The following is a 19221-nucleotide window of genomic DNA, read 5'->3' as shown; positions in this document are numbered from 1 at the left end:
CTACACTCACAGCACAGGACGTGTGCAATCCCTAATAAAGCCCCTTTTTCTCTCGTTTCACCACTGCCCTGCCGAGGCAGGTGACCGTTCTGAAGGGCTGCGCATGGAAGCCGGGCTCCAGAGCTCTAACAACATCCCACTTCCCCCACGGCCCCCTAAGGAACGCCTGCCCCAGCGGGGCTGCTCACGGGGCCGCGCTCACCACCACCCCCCAAAGGCTGGGCCGGGCTGGGTCAAGCCGAGGCGGGAAGCGCGAGGGCGGCGGTGCATGCCGGGACAGCCTATATGAGGGGAGCGCCGGGAGCTGCCTTCCGCTCGCCCGACCTCTCACCCGGCGGCGGTCGGCGGCACAACACGGAAGTGCGATGGCGGCCGCAGCGGAGGAGGCAGCGGGAACCGGCGGCGGCTCCCCGTCCTCCGCCCGGCGGAGGCTGCGAATCATCTCAGGGCACCTGCGGAGCTCGCCGCGGGCTCCGGAGCGGGAAGCGCTCTCCCTGAGTCCCTGCAAGGCGCAGGGGGGCTCCACCGGGCCGGCCTCCGGCTCCATCCCCAGGAAGCGGTGGGTGCGGGCGGGGGTCCCCGTAGGGCAGTGGGCCCCGTGCTGTGCCCGGGAGGGGAGGCTGTGCCGGGCTGGGCGGCCTCCCGGAGTGACCGGCTGCCGGTGCGGGTCGGTACTACGGCAGCCTGTGCAGCAGAGAGAGATCTTAGTTCCGCCCGGGGACGGGCGTGGGTTAGCGGCTCGGGCGGAGGCCCCCGTGGGCTGTGCGGGGAGCTGCGGGTTAGCGGGGCTGGGACGAGTTGGGAAGGCAGCGGCGGGCGGGAGGATGGGGCTGAGACTGAGCCCAAAGGCGGCTGATGTGCTGGAGCGATTCACCACTGTGGGATGAGATGAAACTGAAGGAAGGGGGTCTTCAGCCTCCTACTTGTTTCTGTAGTAAGTGGGATTGCATTAAAATGGAAAGTCGTTTATAGTGTCCTTAATAACTGAAGAAAAGATTTAGTGTTTGTAAAATGCTTTGAGGCTGCTATAGCAAAGAATGTGGCATGTGAAAAGAGAGGTTTGTGTATGGGCATTCAGTTCTCGTGTGTTCACAGACATGTGAGACCTTTATATTTTGTGAATGCTGCCAAAGATGTGCTCATACATTAGACTCTAAGGTTTATTAGAAATGAATAGTCTTAAGCATATTAACTACTTCTTCTGTTTCCTGCTGTATTTAGTAATAAGGAATCTCAGGTCACATGAGACCAAGGGAAGGCAAATTGTCTAGTTCAACGCTGCTTCACTGTCTCCTGGGTTTAATTTTCTATTAGATCCTTTTAAATGCTTCAGTTAAAACAACATGATACAGTTTCACGTAACTTACCATGAGGCCTACCTTTCTGCTGGGGTGGACTTTGTTTCGCAATTTTTTTCCCTTTCTGGGATGTGGATTTTCTGTATACGTGTTGGCTTGCTATCCTGTAAGAGCATTGTAAGGTTTAGGTTACAGAAAACTTACTGTTCTCCATTGAGCTGTGTACAGGGACTATTACGTTAGTGTATGAGGACAGAAAAGAGGCAGATAAGGCAAGTAGTGCTGAGAGAGTTATTACTCCTTTGAGGAAATTCCATTCAGCCTATGGCTTGCTCTCAACTGCACAGTCTGAATTATTCTAATGCTCTGTTTGTGGCCCAGGGCCACAAGCTGAGCATGACTGCTCTAGGAGTACTGGGATGTCATGGGCATGTAGTCAAATGCTGACAACTTTGAAAGTCCTTAGTTCTCACTGAGGGGGTTTTGAAGCTCTTGCAGGTGGTGTGTCAAACAGTGCAGCTCACTGGAAGAAATGGATCATTCCAAAATTGTAGTCTTCCTTAGAGAGTTTTTCTTCGGTTTGGATTTAGGAAGAAGTCAGCATTTCTGGAAAAATATATCAGTTTAACTAGTTAGGGATTTCTTTTATATGAGTTATTGTGTAATTTTGACAGCCAGTTATTTTATCCTTGGAGGGCAGGAGAAAAGTTTTTGTGAAGATGTGTGTGACCTGAAGGATAGGTTCTTTCTCTGGAAGCAAAGGCACAGTGAACTTCACACCTGTACTTCTACAAGTTATTGACATTGCTCTCCCATGTTGGGATTTGCTATAGGATTGTAATGGATTGCTGGTTTTACTCAAAATAACTTGTTCTGAATTAAGAATAAAAATTGTTTCTTCAAGAAGCTTATGATCAAAATGGTGCAACTGCTGGGTACTTTGCTGTGGGAGTGTAAGGAAGCTGTTGTAAAGCTTGGTCCACACGATAGGTACAACTGTGTTGATGTCATTACAGCCCAGACTTTTTGTACATATGGAAACAAAAAATCCTTGAAGGGGACTATATCTCTGTCTTAAGTTTCCCTCTGAGCATCTGAGATGTGGTTGAAATATGTTTGAGATGTTGCATGTGAAAGTTCTGGTACTTAAACGTAGTTTGGATGTGAGGATGTAGGTAGAGTTTGTGTTTGAGGATAGTACCTAGGTTTTGAAGTGAGTGATGGGGGGCAAAAAAGACAATTGCTGCCTATGCAGATTTGGAGGTGGCAAGTGATGAAGCTCTAGTGACTTCTAGCTCATCTGGAAGATTGGTTGAAAGAAATCTGGTAAAAGTAACTGACTTACAGATGGGTACTGTGAGATACTGTGTGGCTTTTATCAGCAGCATTAGGACAATCCAAACACAGATCCTTTTTTCTTGCAGTTTTCTGTATGATGATTCAGCTTTTCTGCCTCTTGAACTATTCCTTTCATTTTTCCTGGCAAAAGTACCTTAGGCAAAATTTTGGTTCATTATGCCTGTTGCATCTTTCCTGTGGTTTTTGGAATGGTATCAAAGCTACAGACACTATTGTAGATTTAGGTGCACTGCCATGTTGCATTTCTTCTGCAAAGTAGACTTCCTATGGTGAAAAACCCCCTTTGTAGTACTTCAGGTGTATGTCTTGATCAGAAAAATATTTCTTCTGGCCGCTTATCCAGTAGTCACTAGACAGTAACCTACCGAAACACTGCTTTCTTGTTGGTTGTTCAAAGACCAGACTTTTAAGGATCTTATCCAGATGCTATTTATCATCAGCAAGGGGAGGAAGGAGAGTGTGTGAAGCTAACTGGGAGTCTGTGGGTGTTCCTGTTTCTAAAGAAGAATGCCTCAATGCTAAACAATGTGTTTGCAGATCAGTGTGTTTAAAGATTATAATATACTTCCTACTTTTTAAAATGTCAGTTATAAAGATGGGAGAATTCATCTAAAAAGACAAGCAGCTCTGTTTTCTGAGTATCCACTTGGGGGAAATCCCAGGCACCAGAAGAGTGGAGAAATGTTATTTCTTGGTGGCAGTCCTGGCTTGTATTTCCTACTTTAATTCACTGTTGCAGTGGAAGATGGGGATCATTGTTATATAGTGTGTGTTGAGGCCTTAACAGGATGATAGTCATGCTGAAAAACTTATCAGACAAAACTGAGTTGGAAAACCAACTTTTTCTTGAAATTACTTTTTTTCTGAACTTTTCTGTTATGCTGATAACTTTTGTTGACCAGATATTAATAAGTTCACTTTGCTGGTAAGACCCGAGTTAAAAATTTACATATGGTCATGTTGAAGAGTAATTGCATGAAGTGTTCAACTTGTACTGCTTTGAAAACAGTAAGGTGCTGCAACTCCCTAGAATGCAGTTATAGCAAAGTAACTGTTATGCATGCTAGAAAGTAAGGGTGCCTCAGAGGTGGAGCATGCACTGATGTTAATCTTGCCATAGTAGCTTCTATTATAACTTACTCAGACTTTAAACAATTTGATCCTTATTAAAGGGGGAGTATTGGCTGAGTGTAACTAAATGTTGATACGGTAGCTCATAGGCTCATTTTTTTTTTTCTGCCCTGGAGCAAGAAAAAGCAGGGCAGGATTTCCCAATTCTTCTTTCTGTGGAGAAGCTTCTTTCCTGTGGGATGAGGAGAGGCTTGTGGCTTTCTTTTAATTATTATGGTCATGCTGTTATCCAGGGTAAACTGAGGAATGAGTATACAGTTAGCTGCCTGCTCTGTATGAAGTTCACACTCAAGTTGCTTAGGGTAATGTGCTAATAGCACCATACCAGTTCTTGCTGTAGTTGCTAGTAATGATTGACTCTATTAAGAAGCATCATGAATTAACTCCTAAAAAGCTGTTACTACTTGAATTTTAACAAGTATCATCAAAGAGGCTTCATATCTTGCCTCCAATACTTACACCAATCTTTAGTTTATTATAAACATTTAACTGTTTAGACAACAGTGTATAAGCAATACTTGACACTAAACTGAATCCTGGTATATCTGAAGGTCGTGGAAGCTTAATGCAAAGGAGGAAAGGGTTGGTGCCACTAGTCTCTTAAGAAATCGGAAGAGTAGGAGCCTGGTGCATTGAGGAAGGTGTGGCAGTTCACAGGCAGCTCTGTGGTTGCATCAGAGTAGTTAATGGTTAGTCAAGGGTAATGCTTCGGAGATAAAGATGACAGATAAAGTAAGAGACTCTCATAGAATCATTAGTCTGATAAAAGGAAGTGTTATAATCTCAAGGCAAATGTGACTTCATATACAGCAGCGATTCCTGTCTAGCTCTAAGTAGTTGAATATAAAGCAGTTGAAATGTAAGAAATCTGTAATATTTAGGTAATATAATATCTATTGTTAGATCATTTGATACCAAATAAACCAAACTGGATATAGTTGTTAGTTTTGTTAGGAAAAAACTCAGATACAAGACAGAAGTGTAAAGTATGCTTAATATGTAAAGTACAATATGAATTATATGAAGGCATGTAGCAGTTTACAGCAAAAATAGAAAAAAAAATTGTAGATTGACTTTATCTACTGAGATTGGAACTGTTGTGTACAGGAAAAAGAATGTGTATATACCTATTTATTTAAACTTTACTTGCTTAACTAAACTGAATAGAATGATATTGCACTTGGACTTCATAAAAGCTGCTTTGAGCTGGATTAAAGTAAGGACACTTGTAGTGTAACAGGTTGCAGCCAACTAGACTTTCCTGAAATGTTATACCTCTTTGTAGAGAACAAGTATGTGAAGTAATAAAAATAAATTGTAGGCTGGATATGATGGACAAACATAATACCTTTAGTGTTGTTATATCCAAAACTAGCCTGTTACGTGCAAGCCTTCAGGGTTGATGATATAAGCCAGAAAGTTTTCTTCAGCAGTTTTATGATGTATTTGCTACAGAGCATGGCAATTTTTGCCTGTGCAATAGGTAAAACAGTATTGTCCCGGAACTGAGCTTATTTTGCTTGAGAGAATAAGTGGCAGACAGTCGGCTCCTTCATTATCTCAATTTTTAAGATAGTGAAGCAAATGTCCTGGCTTTGCAAACTCAAAAAATTACTTCTCAAAGGACTGATCTCAAGTGTTTGGAAAATCTGCAAGTGCTTGTTTGCTTGCTGTCTGCAAGTAGCCATGTACGTGTATTTTGTAGCAAAGCAGCCTCTTCAAGGATAAAAACAAAATTGGTGCCAAGTGAAATAGTAGGTGGAATAGAGATAGCTTCTAGTAAAGTATTCTGTTGCATCGTTTGGCAAGTGTACACTGAGCAGCACAGTTATAATGTCTTGGCTTTCCTGAATTTTTAATTCACCGTAATTGACTTGTGCTTTCTATGAAAGAACACTAGAGAAATGCCAATTTTCTTGTTCCTCAGGGCTTTGTTTATTACAATGTGGTGAAATAAAGAGTAATGAAATAGCGGAGGCTAGGAACATGTATAAGGAGAGTTAACATTTCTTTTATCAGAACAGTTTAAAAAAAAACACACTTGAGTACTTAAGCCCTTGAATTCTTATGCCTAAAATCTTGTCTGCATTTGCTGTTTTCTTTATATTTAAACTGTAAATATGAATGCAAGGTTTCTGTTGCCATATCAGCAAACAGAACAGGTGTATGTGCAGCTGCAGGGGTTTAACTGAAAGTGTGGGCTATAGAACATGAATGTGTCTAAGTTTATAAAACAGATGTTATTTGACTTCAGACTTGAGAGGGATTACATTTGATTTGCTGCAGGAAAGATCCTTCAAGATGGAAGAAGTCTAAAAATGACAAACACAGCAGATACTCAGTGCCTGCAGCATGGCGTTCTTCTTCAGATAAATGTTGCTTTCACAAATCGGTTCCTGAGGGATTCCTTGGGCTACGTTCCCTTTTGTTATTTCCAGGCACCTGATAACTAATTTACTGCTGGTTTATAAAGGGTTTTGGAGTGGCTTGCCCACTTGGTTGAGAAGTGTGACTTTCTAACCCAAACAGAGATACTGGTCCAGAGGGGAGGGAGAGTGACTTTCTGGTATCACCCATGGAAGAAGTTCTGAATTTCAAGCTGGTGGTTTGAGCTGGTAACCAAAAGTCCAGGTGAGGTGGGCTTTGAGGAGTTACTGTGTTTTGCAAGACCCCTACAACCTGCAAGACACTTCTGTATTGTTACATTTGGCAAATGCTGGTGCTTTAGCCCATGTGGTAGCCCTTAAAACTGCCACTTTAAACTAGTTTGCAAGAACATGCTGGTTCTTGGATCATGGGACAGGAGGAGTGTCTGAGTATTTTACGTATATGTTTTAATGCTAAGCATCAACTGGTGATCAAATTGAAAATGCTAGTGGTTATTGTGAGGAAGTTGATGTGAGCATCTTGGCTTTGCTCCACCTGAGGTACAGGAATTAGTTGGATGGAACTGCACTTTCATCTTGCTTCTCTGAAGAAAATACATGGAGCTGTCGCTTGGTCTTTGAGTAAGCTAGCCTGCTTGTCTCTGTTTTGTGTATAAAGTGTCAGATCTTCAGATTATTTTGGAGGAGGGGGAAGTTTTGTTGGTATTTATGCTTAGATGCTATGCCTATGTAATGAGGCAATTCCATTCTTTTGTGTTAAATTGCATGATGCTAGCGTTTGGAGTTCATCCATTTCTTGGTTCTGATATTTCATTGAACATAATCTCATAACTTCATGAATGAAAAGCTTTGTTTTTACTTCTGGTGTTACAACATCAATGTGCTTTAGACGCTGGAAAATAAAAGGCTCTGTAACTGTTGGTGATACTTCTGTAGCATAAAACTCTTTTTGACTGGCAGTTTTAAGTATTCTGTATGCAGATGTCTGGTATGTACCTGCCATGTGAATTTGAAACTATGAGAAAATTATATCCATGGTTTAATTTCCTCTTGAGTTGAACTTTGGATGCTGAGCTTGGATACCTGTGGGAGACCCTGTGCTTGTTCTTCAGTTTAGGGAGAGACAATAACTTTTTCAGCCAGTCACTGTGCCTCTTGCTAAAACATAAGACGTGGGGAGTGCTGGAAGGTACAATCCTGTTGAAACAGGGTAGGTAGGTCTGGAGGTTTCTACCTGCTCAGCCGAGTGACTGGATGCTTGGGAGCACTTACTCAGCCAGTAGGCTTGAGGCCACCCTCCCAGTCTAGACATGCTGTCACTTTGTGAGCTTCTGCCCAGTTTGTTAATGGTCATTTGAGGGCTTAATGCAGTGCCTTGGGCCGTGACCTGGTCAGTGTCCTGCCCGGTGTCTCCTTGGTTATTCCATAGACAGTTTTCCAGAAAAATGCTGGACTTGTGGAACAAATATGTTGCTGTAAAAATTTGTATTGCATAGAGTCACATTAGTATTGCAGTGTTGGGCATTGTAATGAAAGTAAAATATTGAAATTCGCTTAACCTGGTCACACTGTTTCATTTCCTAGTGTCACTGTTTCCATGGTAACTTGTTTTCTTTCAGCTTTTTTTTTCCCTTCAGGCAATATCATTTTGTGTGTATATATATATATATATAAAAATATATATTCAAAAAAGTGAAGCATGCTCTGCTTTGTAGTACTTCATGCTTTTCAGTAGTGAATTTCTGCCCTTTTGAGTTAGAAGGCAAGAAAGAACTGGTAATCTCCTACTATTTCTGGCTAAAATGTTTCATATTTCTGTCAAGAGATGAAACCAGTCAGTAAGCTTGATAATTTGTTGAAGCCAATGTACCGAATAGGAAACATGCTGTCTTTAAATGAGACAGTTCAGGTATGGTATAGAGTTGAGTAATACAGAGTTTAAAGCAAGAATAACACCAAATGTTGATGAGTCTGTCTTTACTATATATATGTTCTTGGAAAGGATGCTGGGAAGAAAAGTAGATGAGTGTGTAAATTATGTTTTGCTACACATAGAGCGTGTAGCAGGAACATGTTGGTTGACTAAGCCAAACTGAGCATATTTCTTTTTTCAAGTGGGGGCATGAAAGTCTTTAACATGCTTTGAGATATTCAGATGTTACTCAGATACTATACAGGGTATTTGGAGTTGTTGTTTTACCATTTAGCAATCCAATTATTGAATTTAAAAATTAGAATGGGAACCATTACTATCAAGGGAAATTTTGTTTCAGGTGTGTTAGAGGATACATAATTTGTAAAAAGTTTAGGTAGGTTTATTGGTGATATGTATTAGTTGCAGATCAGTGTGTTGTTTGAGTCCCTTTGTCTCGGGGCCAGGATTGAGTACTTGTACATGGAGGGAGTTTTCAGTTTGCACTTAGGTCTGCTGATGCTCCACAGTTCTTTCTGCCCTTTTTACTCCTCTGGAATATGAGTTTAACACTGAGATTTTGGGGAATGAAAACCTTGGGAAATGTAGAAGGCTACATTGATTGCTCAGTCACAGCTTAAGATCATTCTTAAAGAGCCAAGGTAAATGTGATGCAGGATACTGCTCTGATAGGCAGCTCTAATTGCTGCACTAGGGCATTACAGGGTGCAGTGGGAGTGCTGCACTTAAGCTGGGGTCTGAAAAGCTTTTTCTAAGGAATGGTGACTGTATAATGCTGCAAAAGGGCAGTATGAAAATGAAGAAGAGGGAGGAATGCTATTAAAACAATTATGATTACAATCATAGAAAAGTTAGGGTTGGAAAGGACCTTAAGATCATCTAGTTCCAGCCCCCCTGCCATGGACAGGGACATCTCACACTAAACCATGCCACTCAAGGATCTGTCCAGCCTGGCCTTGAACACTGCCAGGGATGGAGCATTTACCACTTCCTTGGGCAACCCATTCCAGTGCCTCAACACCCTTACAGTAAAGAATTTCTTCCTTATATCTAATCTAAACTCCCCCTGTTTAAATTTGAACCCATTACTCCTTGTCCTGTCACTACAGTCCCTAATGAAGAGTCCCTCTCCAGCATCCTTGTAGGCCCCCTTCAGGTACTGGAAGGCTGCTATGAGGTCTCCACACAGCCTTCTCTTCTCCAGACTGAACAGCCCCAACTTTCTCAGATCGTCTTCATATAGGAGGTGCTCCAGTCCCCTGATCATCCTCGTGGCCGTCCTCTGGACTTGTTCCATATGCTTTTTATGTTGAGGACACCAGAACTGCCTACAATACTCCAAGTGAGGTCTCACGAGAGCAGAGTAGAGGGGCAGGATCACCTCCTTCGACCTGCTGGTCATGCTCCGTTTGATGCAGCCTAGAATACGGTTGGCTTTCTGGGCTGCGAGCACACACTGCTGGCTCATTTTCATTTTCTCATTGACCAGAAGATGAAAAGATTAGAAAAATACTTTTTTCCTTTTTACCTTCTGTTTCTTGAGTTGAGGTTTACCAGCTCTTGTTCATGAAGAGCATACCTTTCAAATGGTATGTGGGAAGACCTAAACAGTTTGGTCTTCCTGCAGGCTCTGTCAGTTACAAATCAGAGCTGACTAATCAGTCTTGCATTTAAAATCTGGTCTTTTTAGGTGTTGTGGTTTAAATCCTTGAAACTAGGGCATTAGGATTCTTTTTTAGGGATCTGCGTGTAGTATGTCTGCTAAATTGGTCTTAGCACATAGGCATGAAGTGCTAGGGACTGCCGTAACCAGCTTAAACTGGTAGTTACTGTGGTGTGGTGGAACAAAAGAAAGAATGAATGTAAGATGACTGTCTCCAGACAGATGTCTCCAGACAGAAACCTCAGACTTGCTCAGTAGTTTTGAATATAAAAGTTAAATGCTTCACTTTCTGTGGTGGTCTTTACCTGTGTCCTGGGTTCAGCAGTAGCAGTCATTTTTCTCCTTCTTAGTAGCTGGAGCAGTGCTGTGTTTTTGACTTTCAGCCTGGGAACAGCGTTGATAACGCCAATGTTTTTGGCTGTTGCTCAGTAATGTTTATTCTAACCAAGGACTTTGTGAGTCTCATGCTCTGCCAGGGAGGGGAGAGGAAGCCGGGAGGAAGCAGAGATAGGACACCTTATCCAAACTAGCCAAAGAGGTATTCCATACCACAGCACATCATGCCCAGTATATAAACTGGGAGCAGTTACCTGGAAGGGTTAGATCACTGCTTGGGTTAGGGCTGGGTATCGGTCCGCGGGTGGTGAGCAGATGTATTCTCTTCCCTTGTTATTTCCCTTACCATTATTATTATTGGTGGTAGCAGCAGTAGTTTATGTTATACCTTAGTTACTGGACTGTTCTTATCTCAACCCATGGGAGTTACATTCTTTCGATTCTCCTCCCCATCCCTCTGGGAGTGGGGGTAGGAGAGGGAGGGAGTGAGCAAGCGGCTGCATGGTTCTGGGTTGCTGGCTGGACTTAAACCACAACAACCTGTCACAACATATAATACTGCCCGTTATGCATGGCGGGGGGGGAATCTCCTGACTGTGTGTTATAAGGTACTGGAGATGTTTTAGAAGCAGCTGTTGTTCTAAAAATGTGCAAATTGTTAGATTATTCTCATCATGCTAATAGCAAGAGCTATGTTGTTGGGCAGTGTAAACCTTTGTGTACTTATTTTATTCAGGAGTAGCTCAACCTGAAGCTACTGGAGTAACTTTCTGGAGTTAAAACTCTTTAACATCTGTTCTGTATTTTAATGCCTGATAGAAGCACCACGTAGTTTAATACTAACCTAGGAAAGCAGGCCTTTAGCAAAGCAGTCAGTTTAGCAGAAAGACCCTCTATCTGGGTCTCTGTTCAGTACTTTAATTAATAGTATCTCCCTGGATTTTGTGGGAAGTATCTATCTGTACCAGTATCAGGACTAATGGTAGTTTCAAAGCTGTGGTTTATCAGTTTTGCCTCACCTCAAAAGGTTCTTTGGAGCCTGGTCTTCCGTGTCTTGCTCTGTCTGATTGTCTCCAGCTTAGTAGCTAGTTTTTCTAGCCTGTTTCATGTGTCATAGTTGGCATACTTATTTCAGCACTGCCTTGTGAGAGGACTTACCTGTCTAAACTGGGGGGGAAGCTGCTTGAGCCTTCCTCAAATTTCACTTCTTAATATGTCTGTGCTGACTTCACAGGATGTAACAAACTACAGAGATTGGGTATATAGAAATACTACATTTAGTCAGCAGAGGGAGAAATCCTGCCTTGAGGAGGACTGCAGTGGTGAGACATTTTGTTTAAAAGAATAAGAATAAAATAAATGCTTCTGAGTTGGCCTATTCTGTGTCAGCTTTTTCTCAGCTGGGAACAATTCAGCGTCTTCCTGGAGTTTCCTATAAATGTATATAATATTGATAAATATACATATACAGAATATATATATAGAATATGTAAAAAAAGGCAAGCCTGCATAATGTCCATTAAGAACACTTTTTCATAATCTTTCATGTCGGTACGATAGCACAGTGCAGTCCTGTGCTATCAAACATGAGTAGACCTATGTCCTTTTCTGTGTGGCCACTACATGTGTAAAGATCAAGTCTATTGAGAGAGAGAAGGCAGCCAAATAGAGGGGCTTCTGTATCTGGACAATTGTCTGCTCAAACAGTTTAATTTTGGCTGAAATTTTAGAATCAGTTCCTCAGTGTGAAAGAACAATATAGATTGGCTATTTCACAAAGCTGTATAGAGCTCTTTCAATACCCAATAAACTGCTAAAGCTTGCTTGAAGTGCCAGATTTGTCAGAGGCTTGTTGAAATGTCCAATTCAAACATTGTAATGAAATACATGTTCATGTCTTTTTTTCCATTTGATTAATTAAAAGCTTGTGTGCAGGCAGTTTGAAGAAAATGAATTTTAATTAAGCCAAGTATATTTATGACACAGTAGCAATCTATGTTAATATTATCTTTATAAAAAAGACCTTTGGTAATCAGTCGTCACCCAGTTATCTTGTGTATAATGCTTGAGTTACAACTGACTTGAGGCAGTGCTTTCTCTGAATCCTGAGGTCTTTGTGAAATGGTCACCCCTGGTTATGTTATACAGTCAAAGCATAAGATCTATGTTCTGTGTAGCAGAGTGGGGTAAATCATCTGCTTTCAGACTTCTTCAGTATGCCTTTTTATAACTGATACTCATGGTTTAGGTCGGTAGTTAATTTCTAATGTAAATAATTTGCAAACTTTTTAAGCAAAGTTAGAGTAATGTGTAATTACTCTTTGTATATCCCTAAGTCTTAAATAGGTTTACATTGATACACTTCTCAAAACTTCATCCTAATTAAGAGGTCGTCTTGTTTTGGTATGTTTGTCCTTAAGGCATTTCAGTTTTGTGGTTGTATTTTGGCAGTTGTGGGTTTGGGTTTTTTAATGTTTCCTATCTTACGGTGGTACATTCTGGTTGTATTTGGTATGTTATTCCTGCAGTTCTTAAGGTTTGTTTTTGTTGGGTTGGTTTTAGTTTTGGCTGTGTTTTTTACTTTCCATAATGTATTTTCAATCCAAATGTCTGAGAGTTCCTTATCAAGTGAATGCTATTAAGAGTGCAGTGGGATTTTAGTAGTAACATTAAAACCCTGAAATTTAAAATTATTCTCTTGATAGAGAATAATAATGCTAAATGCCTTTTTCATTCTGAAAATATTTATCTGTTACCTATTTGTGTGTTAGTATTTATGTATAGATTTAAACATAGGCATCTTTCAGCTATTACTCTTCTTGATTTGAGACTATCACCATACCATATGCATTGACTCCAAGCTGGTGGTTGTTTTTATAAAGCATCCTGTCTTTCAAGTCTTAGGATGCAATCTGAAACAGTAATGGTTGTGGCTGCAGAATTACTTTTAGCTCTATTAAGCTATGCACTTTTGGATATGTACTTGATTTCCTCAACTGCTATCTGATAAAACTGTTTCCAAAGGCATGTAACTGCCTTTGGGCTTACAATATGCTAACAGTCTTACATATATTTCTCCCTTTAAGGCAAGAACTTCTGAAATGGAATGGATGGGGTTATAATGACTCCAAATTCATCTTCAACAAGAAGGGTCAAGCAGAATTCACAGGAAAAAGGCAAGTTGAAAATTTATATAAAGGAAATATCTTATTTAGTATCTCTTTGAAAAGAGTTTAAAACATTCACTGTTCAGTTGATCCAAAGAAGGCAAAAAACCTTGCTTTATCTCATAGAATAGGTCATTAGTTGCTCTGCACTTAACAGGTTTACTGGATTCTATACACAGTAGCCTACTGTGTCGTGAAATAGGTGGGGTGGCTTATTGAAAGGTTTATTAAAAGTATTATAAAGATAAATTAATGGAGTGTTCTCTAACTTGATATACTCTGTGCATTAAATTTCCCTTGGAGAATGGATTCAAACTAAGAATGTGCACCATGTTATAAAGCCTTAGTGACATGCAGCAGGTCTGTGCAGTTTTGAGGATCTCTCAAACATCAAGTTGCTTTATTAAACTTTCCAGTTTGCATTTGAGTTTAACTGTTGTGCACAGAGCTACTTTATCCCCTGAGGTTTTTATTTTTAAGATAAAAATTGCTTATCAGTTGTATGTTCTTTAGTGGCAACACTTCTGATTTAGTACCTACTAGCACTTTGTATAGCAAGCTTGTTTTTCTGAGAAATTTGGGTTGTTTGTTTTTTTTTTTTGAGGAAATGATATTAAAATTAAGTCTACTTGGGGATCTTTCTTTCAGGAGGTTTAGGCCTGGCGCTTGACATCTTTCTCTGTCATTGGAAATTAGTCTTGCAATGTCTTCCCTGGTTTAAAAAATACATGTTTTCTAAGAGTACATGAAAAGAATAGGGAAAAGAAATAAGTCTGAAATAAGTACTGTACTTCAGAAAATTTCCTTCCTGGTCTTTGAGTTTGTGAACTAGCATTGAGCTAGTTTGAGTCAAAGCTGAAAAAAACTAATTGGCATGTTGAGCACTTCAGTCTTAGAATCATAGAATGGTTTGGGTTGGAAGGGAGCTTATGCAAAGTCTTGTCTTAGGCGCTTCAATTCGCTGTATAATATTTAGGGAGATATTGGTGCTCTCTCTCCTTTTGCCAGGATCCTGACTCTTACCACTTTGTCACTCATTCTTTCATCTGATGTTTTTAGTTTATGTGGGATAGGTTATGCTGCACAGAAAATCCAGGCAGTGTGAAGATAAAAACAGTAAAGGGCTAGACTTGGATTGTTTTATTTTTCAGCAGGAAGCATTGAGGCTGCTGTTTGACTGGTAAGTACCTACCAGTCACTATTCTAAAATGGGAGGAGAATGGCAGTTTTTTCTCCCCATCTGCATTCTGCCTCTCTGCTAGATAATATTAGAAATGCCCTGTTGGGCCACATCATTGTAGTTTCTATGGAAAAGTTTGTCACAGTGGCAAAAGGAGAGTGTTTGGAGTGGAAACAGGAGGATAGGCATCTGCAATGATGTTGAAGATGCTGCATCCTTTTAGTGTCTACTTATAGATCTGTTGTCCATAAATTTGTCTAACAGCTTTCAAGTCTGCTGATAACTGTCTGCCTCTACAGCATCCCATGGCAGCAAGTTCCATGTTGCTGTTGTGTAAAGTACTTGTTTTAAACCAAATATCCTTTACTGTGTTGCAGGATTAGGTGAGTGGTAGTTCTTTGGCCTATCTGCTGCTTTATTGATTATGAGTTGTGTCCTCAAATAATCTGCTCTCTGTCGATGCTGATGAATCTTGGGCCCTTTAGTCTCTGCTTGTGAGGTCCCTTGGCCTCTACAGTTGTTCTCTGACCCCTCTCTAGCTCCACTACATTCTGCTGAATGTGCAAGTAATGCCTTTTTTGGGGGGTGGGTACGTGGCTTTGCAATTGTCTATCTATTATTTTCCATCTTCATTTGTTCGCTCAGCTTTTTTAAAGTCCCGAGTTCCTATCTGTGTAGTATCTGTCTCCACAAAGTTGCTTAATATTCATCTAGTTGAATATTCCACTAATGAATCCAGATCACTGATGAAGACTTTATATATAACTGGTCCTAGTACCAGTGTGTGGCAAACTGCACTCCTGATCTGTCCTGGACAGTGATCAAACCCTGCCCTTTACTTCTTATTCTGCATTCTGATTATGAGGGAAGAACCTTTAACACTGCTTGTCATGACAATACGTCAGGTCTCTGAGACTGCTGTTCACATGGTAGTGTGTCCATAAACACGTCCTCTACCTATAACTGGCATGTAAACTGTGATACTGCTTTCCACACTACTGAAAGGAAGAGACCTTTCTTAAAAGTGAAGAGGGGGTGGAAGGAAGTTTGGGATATCTCAAAAGCCATATTCTATGATTCCGAAAGATCATGCAGAAAAGTAATACTTAAGATGATGGTGATTTGATTTTGCATGGAGTACAGAACAGTTAAATACAATGAAATGTGCAGTTACATGAAAACTGAATGGTTAGAAGGTCTGCAGGCTTGTAGGTAAAGAATTGGAAATAACTTTTGTGCATACACAGAATCAAAAGAAGTGTATCTGACATGCAGTCGTTTAATCTAAAATGACCCTGTGTAATATTGACTTTTCAGGTACAGATTAGGTGGTATGGTATTACCAACTTTTAAGGAATGGATGGAAAAAACCTTTGGAGCCAGCCTGGATCACAAAACTACCTCTAGAGTAAGTAAATAGCTGAACCAGTTCCTTTGAACACTTGTCTTGGTGATAGTCAAGACCACACTGTTAAAAGATAATTCGGCTGTTGTCCTGTAGGTCATGTTGCACATAATTGATTTAAATATAGTGTATTGGTACCTCAGGGTTTTTTTGAGGGGAAAAAAGAGAAAAATTGATGTAGAACTACTATGTGAAACCTTCAGTGACTTTGCATAATTTGTGGTTCCACTTTAACTGGTGATACTTTTATTGGAATGAAAGTTTCCAACTCAGAGGTTTTTGTCCTTGTGTGCAGGTTGCTCTTCAAAGTAGTGGAAACTGTTAGCCTAGGGAGAATTGTTTATACAGCTTCAGTGGTGTTCATGATAGCAAAGAGAGAAGATACAGTGAAGTTAATTGTGCTGTGTTTTCAGTGTATGTATGAAATCAAAGTTCTTATTTGACAGTAAATTTTTTTTAATGTCTGGGTGCTGAAAACTGGCTGCCAGAATACTCAAAATTGAGCTGAATATTTTCAGAAAAAAACCCACATTTGGAATGTTCTGGGTTTTGTGAAGCACCCATATTTTGCTTTTTAAAAAGATTAACTTGTGTTAGTTGGGAGAGCTGACTCCCTGCTAACATTTAATTCCTTTGAGGCTGCAGTTTCCTGACTAGATAGATGCTTAAACAGTGTTGGAAGCAGGCTGTGCTTGCACAGTGACTTTAGCAACCCTGCTTTGGGTAAGTTTTCCCCATTTCTTGAGTGAGTTCAAGATTGCATTTTCTCTGAAGTAGGTAGTCTCATAGGGCCTAAAAACCTGAATGTTTCTTCAGTCTTCTGTTGTTAATAAAGATGTTTTTTAATCTGCCAGTGTAATTTGAAAAAAATCATCTTGATTTGTTTTCCTTAACCAGGACTGGTCTTGGTCTTAACTGGCAAATGCATTAACTTGCTGTGACCAGAGGTCTTGAGAGCTATTGTTCTCTTTCTACATGTGAGGGACATATAGAATGAAGTAGAAGTGGAGGATAAGGAAGGATTCTTGATTAGTATCTTGATCCCACAGCGTGTCTTGCAAACCAGTTCTTCAGGAGATCTTCCAGCAATGTTGAATGCTTTCCTGTTAACATCGTACTGCTCTGGTTCTGATGTTCTTGGTGCAACCTGAAACAGGCTGGCTGTCTTGACACAGAATAGGACACTGGAGTCTCCAGTATATATCTGGACTTCTTATAGCTATTCTCAGCTACTTCTTCAGGTCCCTCATTTTCAGTGTGTCATAGTTCCTAGTTTATACTTTAATTTGTCATGCTGTATTGTGTTTTTACCTTCTACTGTCATCAGAGCATAACGAAACTTGTTTACAGAAACAGTAGTAGGGAAGGCATCTCTTGGTCCATTTGTCTTTCTAGCTCATCTCTTCCTGTCTGTGTTGTGTGAGACTGGAGGGTTCCTGTTGCATGCAACTTTTCTGCTATAATTGACAACCGTTAAGGTACCTGCTTCTGTCGTGATCAAGGCTTGATAATGTTTTTTTCTTTGAGACTTGGACAGCAGTTTAGACCAAGTTCACACAGGCTTCCTGTCTAGCCTTTCAGTGCACAAATCTTAAAATACGTCAGTCCGATAAGAATAAAGGTGTATTTTAGTTTGGCTTTGTGCAGAAGGTTTTTATAGATGAATATGACCATTTGAATCTTGAAGACAAACTAACATTAAAATACTTGTCACAGGGAGATAAAAATCAGGATACTTAAAACCATATGCGAGGAATTAATTGTTACAACTTTTAAGTAGTTTATGTTTCTCTTAGTGAACAGAGATCTTTCAGCACTTGGTGTTCAACTTGAAATAATATGAAATAGTTCTGTCTGTGGAAATCCATGAAGAAACAGAAGTTTAAAATAGAAAATATAAGGAAAGCTAGCAAGGTTTTTTTTAAAAGTAGGTTAAAGATCTGTATTTGGTACCTATTTGCTTGTTTATGTTTCTCAAGTTTGTCAGAGCTCTGTTTTTGGGTTAGCAAACAGCACTGTGTGATTCTGCATTGATAGCAGAATAGCAAGAGTTTAGAGCAGTAATCCAAGACCTGACTGCCCCCTAAAATCATGATCTATCAGTATTGTTGTGCCTCTCACCTGAACAACATTTAATTTCAATTTCCTTGTTTGTAGGTGACAAAGTGAGTAAGTTGGAGGGAAAAACTTTTTTCTCGGATGTCTGACACCTTTTTTCAAGTATAATATTATCCTTAAAGCAAGCCAGAACAGCACATATCCTCTTCCTGAAGTCAAATTGTTAAAACTGTATTTTTATTAGGTCATGTGTCCCATATGAAAACTCTGAAACAAACACTTAGCAATCATTTTGAACCTCTATAAATGTTAACGATCAGTCGCAGATGTAGCTCATGTAGATACTATGTCTGAATTATCCCTGTAAATATTCCTAATCTCTATGTAATCTTCCATAGTTTCTTGTATGGTGGACGCTAGTAGGCCAATTCCATCACTGTGAATCTCTGAACTACCCAAAAACTTGCCTGTTCAAGTTTGAATCTTCCCTTCTTCAGCTCTCATGACTTCGAGACTTAAGCCATTCAGAAGAGTGCTGCTGTGGTGGCAGATGGGAGGCAATGTCTATTTTTCTTGCTGTTAGCTTGGTAACTGGTGCTATCCTCTAAGCTTTTACCTTAAAATAAAATACACTTTTTGGCAAAAAGTGTCAACTATTCTGGAGGTTATATAGAGCAAAAGTAAGGAAAACTCCATTTCGGGAGAAAAAACTTGAATGGGTGAATATCCCCTCTTTTTTGTAGAAGGAAACTGAAACTTCAGAAGGTGAGAGAAGTGAATTCGGTTTTCTTTGTAGTTGTGAAGAAACATAGGTTAGGCTCGTTCAAAAAAGGTCCAAGTTTCTTTGACTGTGTGGAACACTTAGTACAAAATGCGTTTTGGTGGTATGTTTGTAAGAAAGCTCTCTCATGTGTTATTAGCAGCCCATAGTCTTCTCTGATAGCTTTATACCAAAATTGTAAACATATTCTTCTCTTTGAGTTGAAAGTGATGTTGGTTAATTTGCCAGCAAGGTTTTCATGACAGACCTTTGAGCACACTGCACTATGCTTTAACTGATTTTTCTGCAACTCCCGATTTTAGTGTATTTAAAATAATAGGTGCAGTAGTAAAAAACTTTCAGTTCTTCTCAGACTTGAGGGACTCTTAATGAACTTATTTTCTTGTAGGCAACCTTAAATGTTAATGATGTACCTCCATCCATTGTAAAAGAAGAATTTCTTCAGGATCTTAGAGCCACTAAAATCTCATACTCACAGGATGCAGAAGATAGGGTATTCAGAGCTCATGGTAAGAGAACTTAA

The 19221-nt window shown here is 40.1% G+C and overlaps 1 protein-coding gene across 3 annotated transcripts in view; it reads left to right on the top strand.

Annotated features, from left to right (window-relative positions):
• Positions 1–19221, top strand: part of AGPS (alkylglycerone phosphate synthase) — a 64201-nt gene that overhangs the window by 8594 nt on the left and 36386 nt on the right. Inside the window, exons 1-4 of one of the 3 annotated variants that reach the window (XM_062629380.1) lie at positions 297–559; positions 13194–13283; positions 15772–15862; positions 19087–19207. In XM_062629380.1, the coding sequence (XP_062485364.1) occupies positions 366–559; positions 13194–13283; positions 15772–15862; positions 19087–19207 (496 nt within the window). In that variant the 5' untranslated portion in view covers positions 297–365. Of the gene's footprint in view, positions 1–296; positions 560–13193; positions 13284–14763; positions 14838–15771; positions 15863–19086; positions 19208–19221 lie in introns of those variants that run through there. The other 2 variants (XM_062629381.1, XM_062629382.1) reach the window with 2 other exon arrangements.

The sequence above is a fragment of the Pezoporus occidentalis genome, unplaced genomic scaffold (assembly GCF_034315485.1).
Source record: "Pezoporus occidentalis ecotype Australia unplaced genomic scaffold, CSIRO_AGI_Poc_V1 ctg332, whole genome shotgun sequence".
NCBI classification, from domain to species: domain Eukaryota; kingdom Metazoa; phylum Chordata; class Aves; order Psittaciformes; family Psittacidae; genus Pezoporus; species Pezoporus occidentalis.
This window is presented reverse-complemented; position numbering and strand designations above follow the sequence as displayed.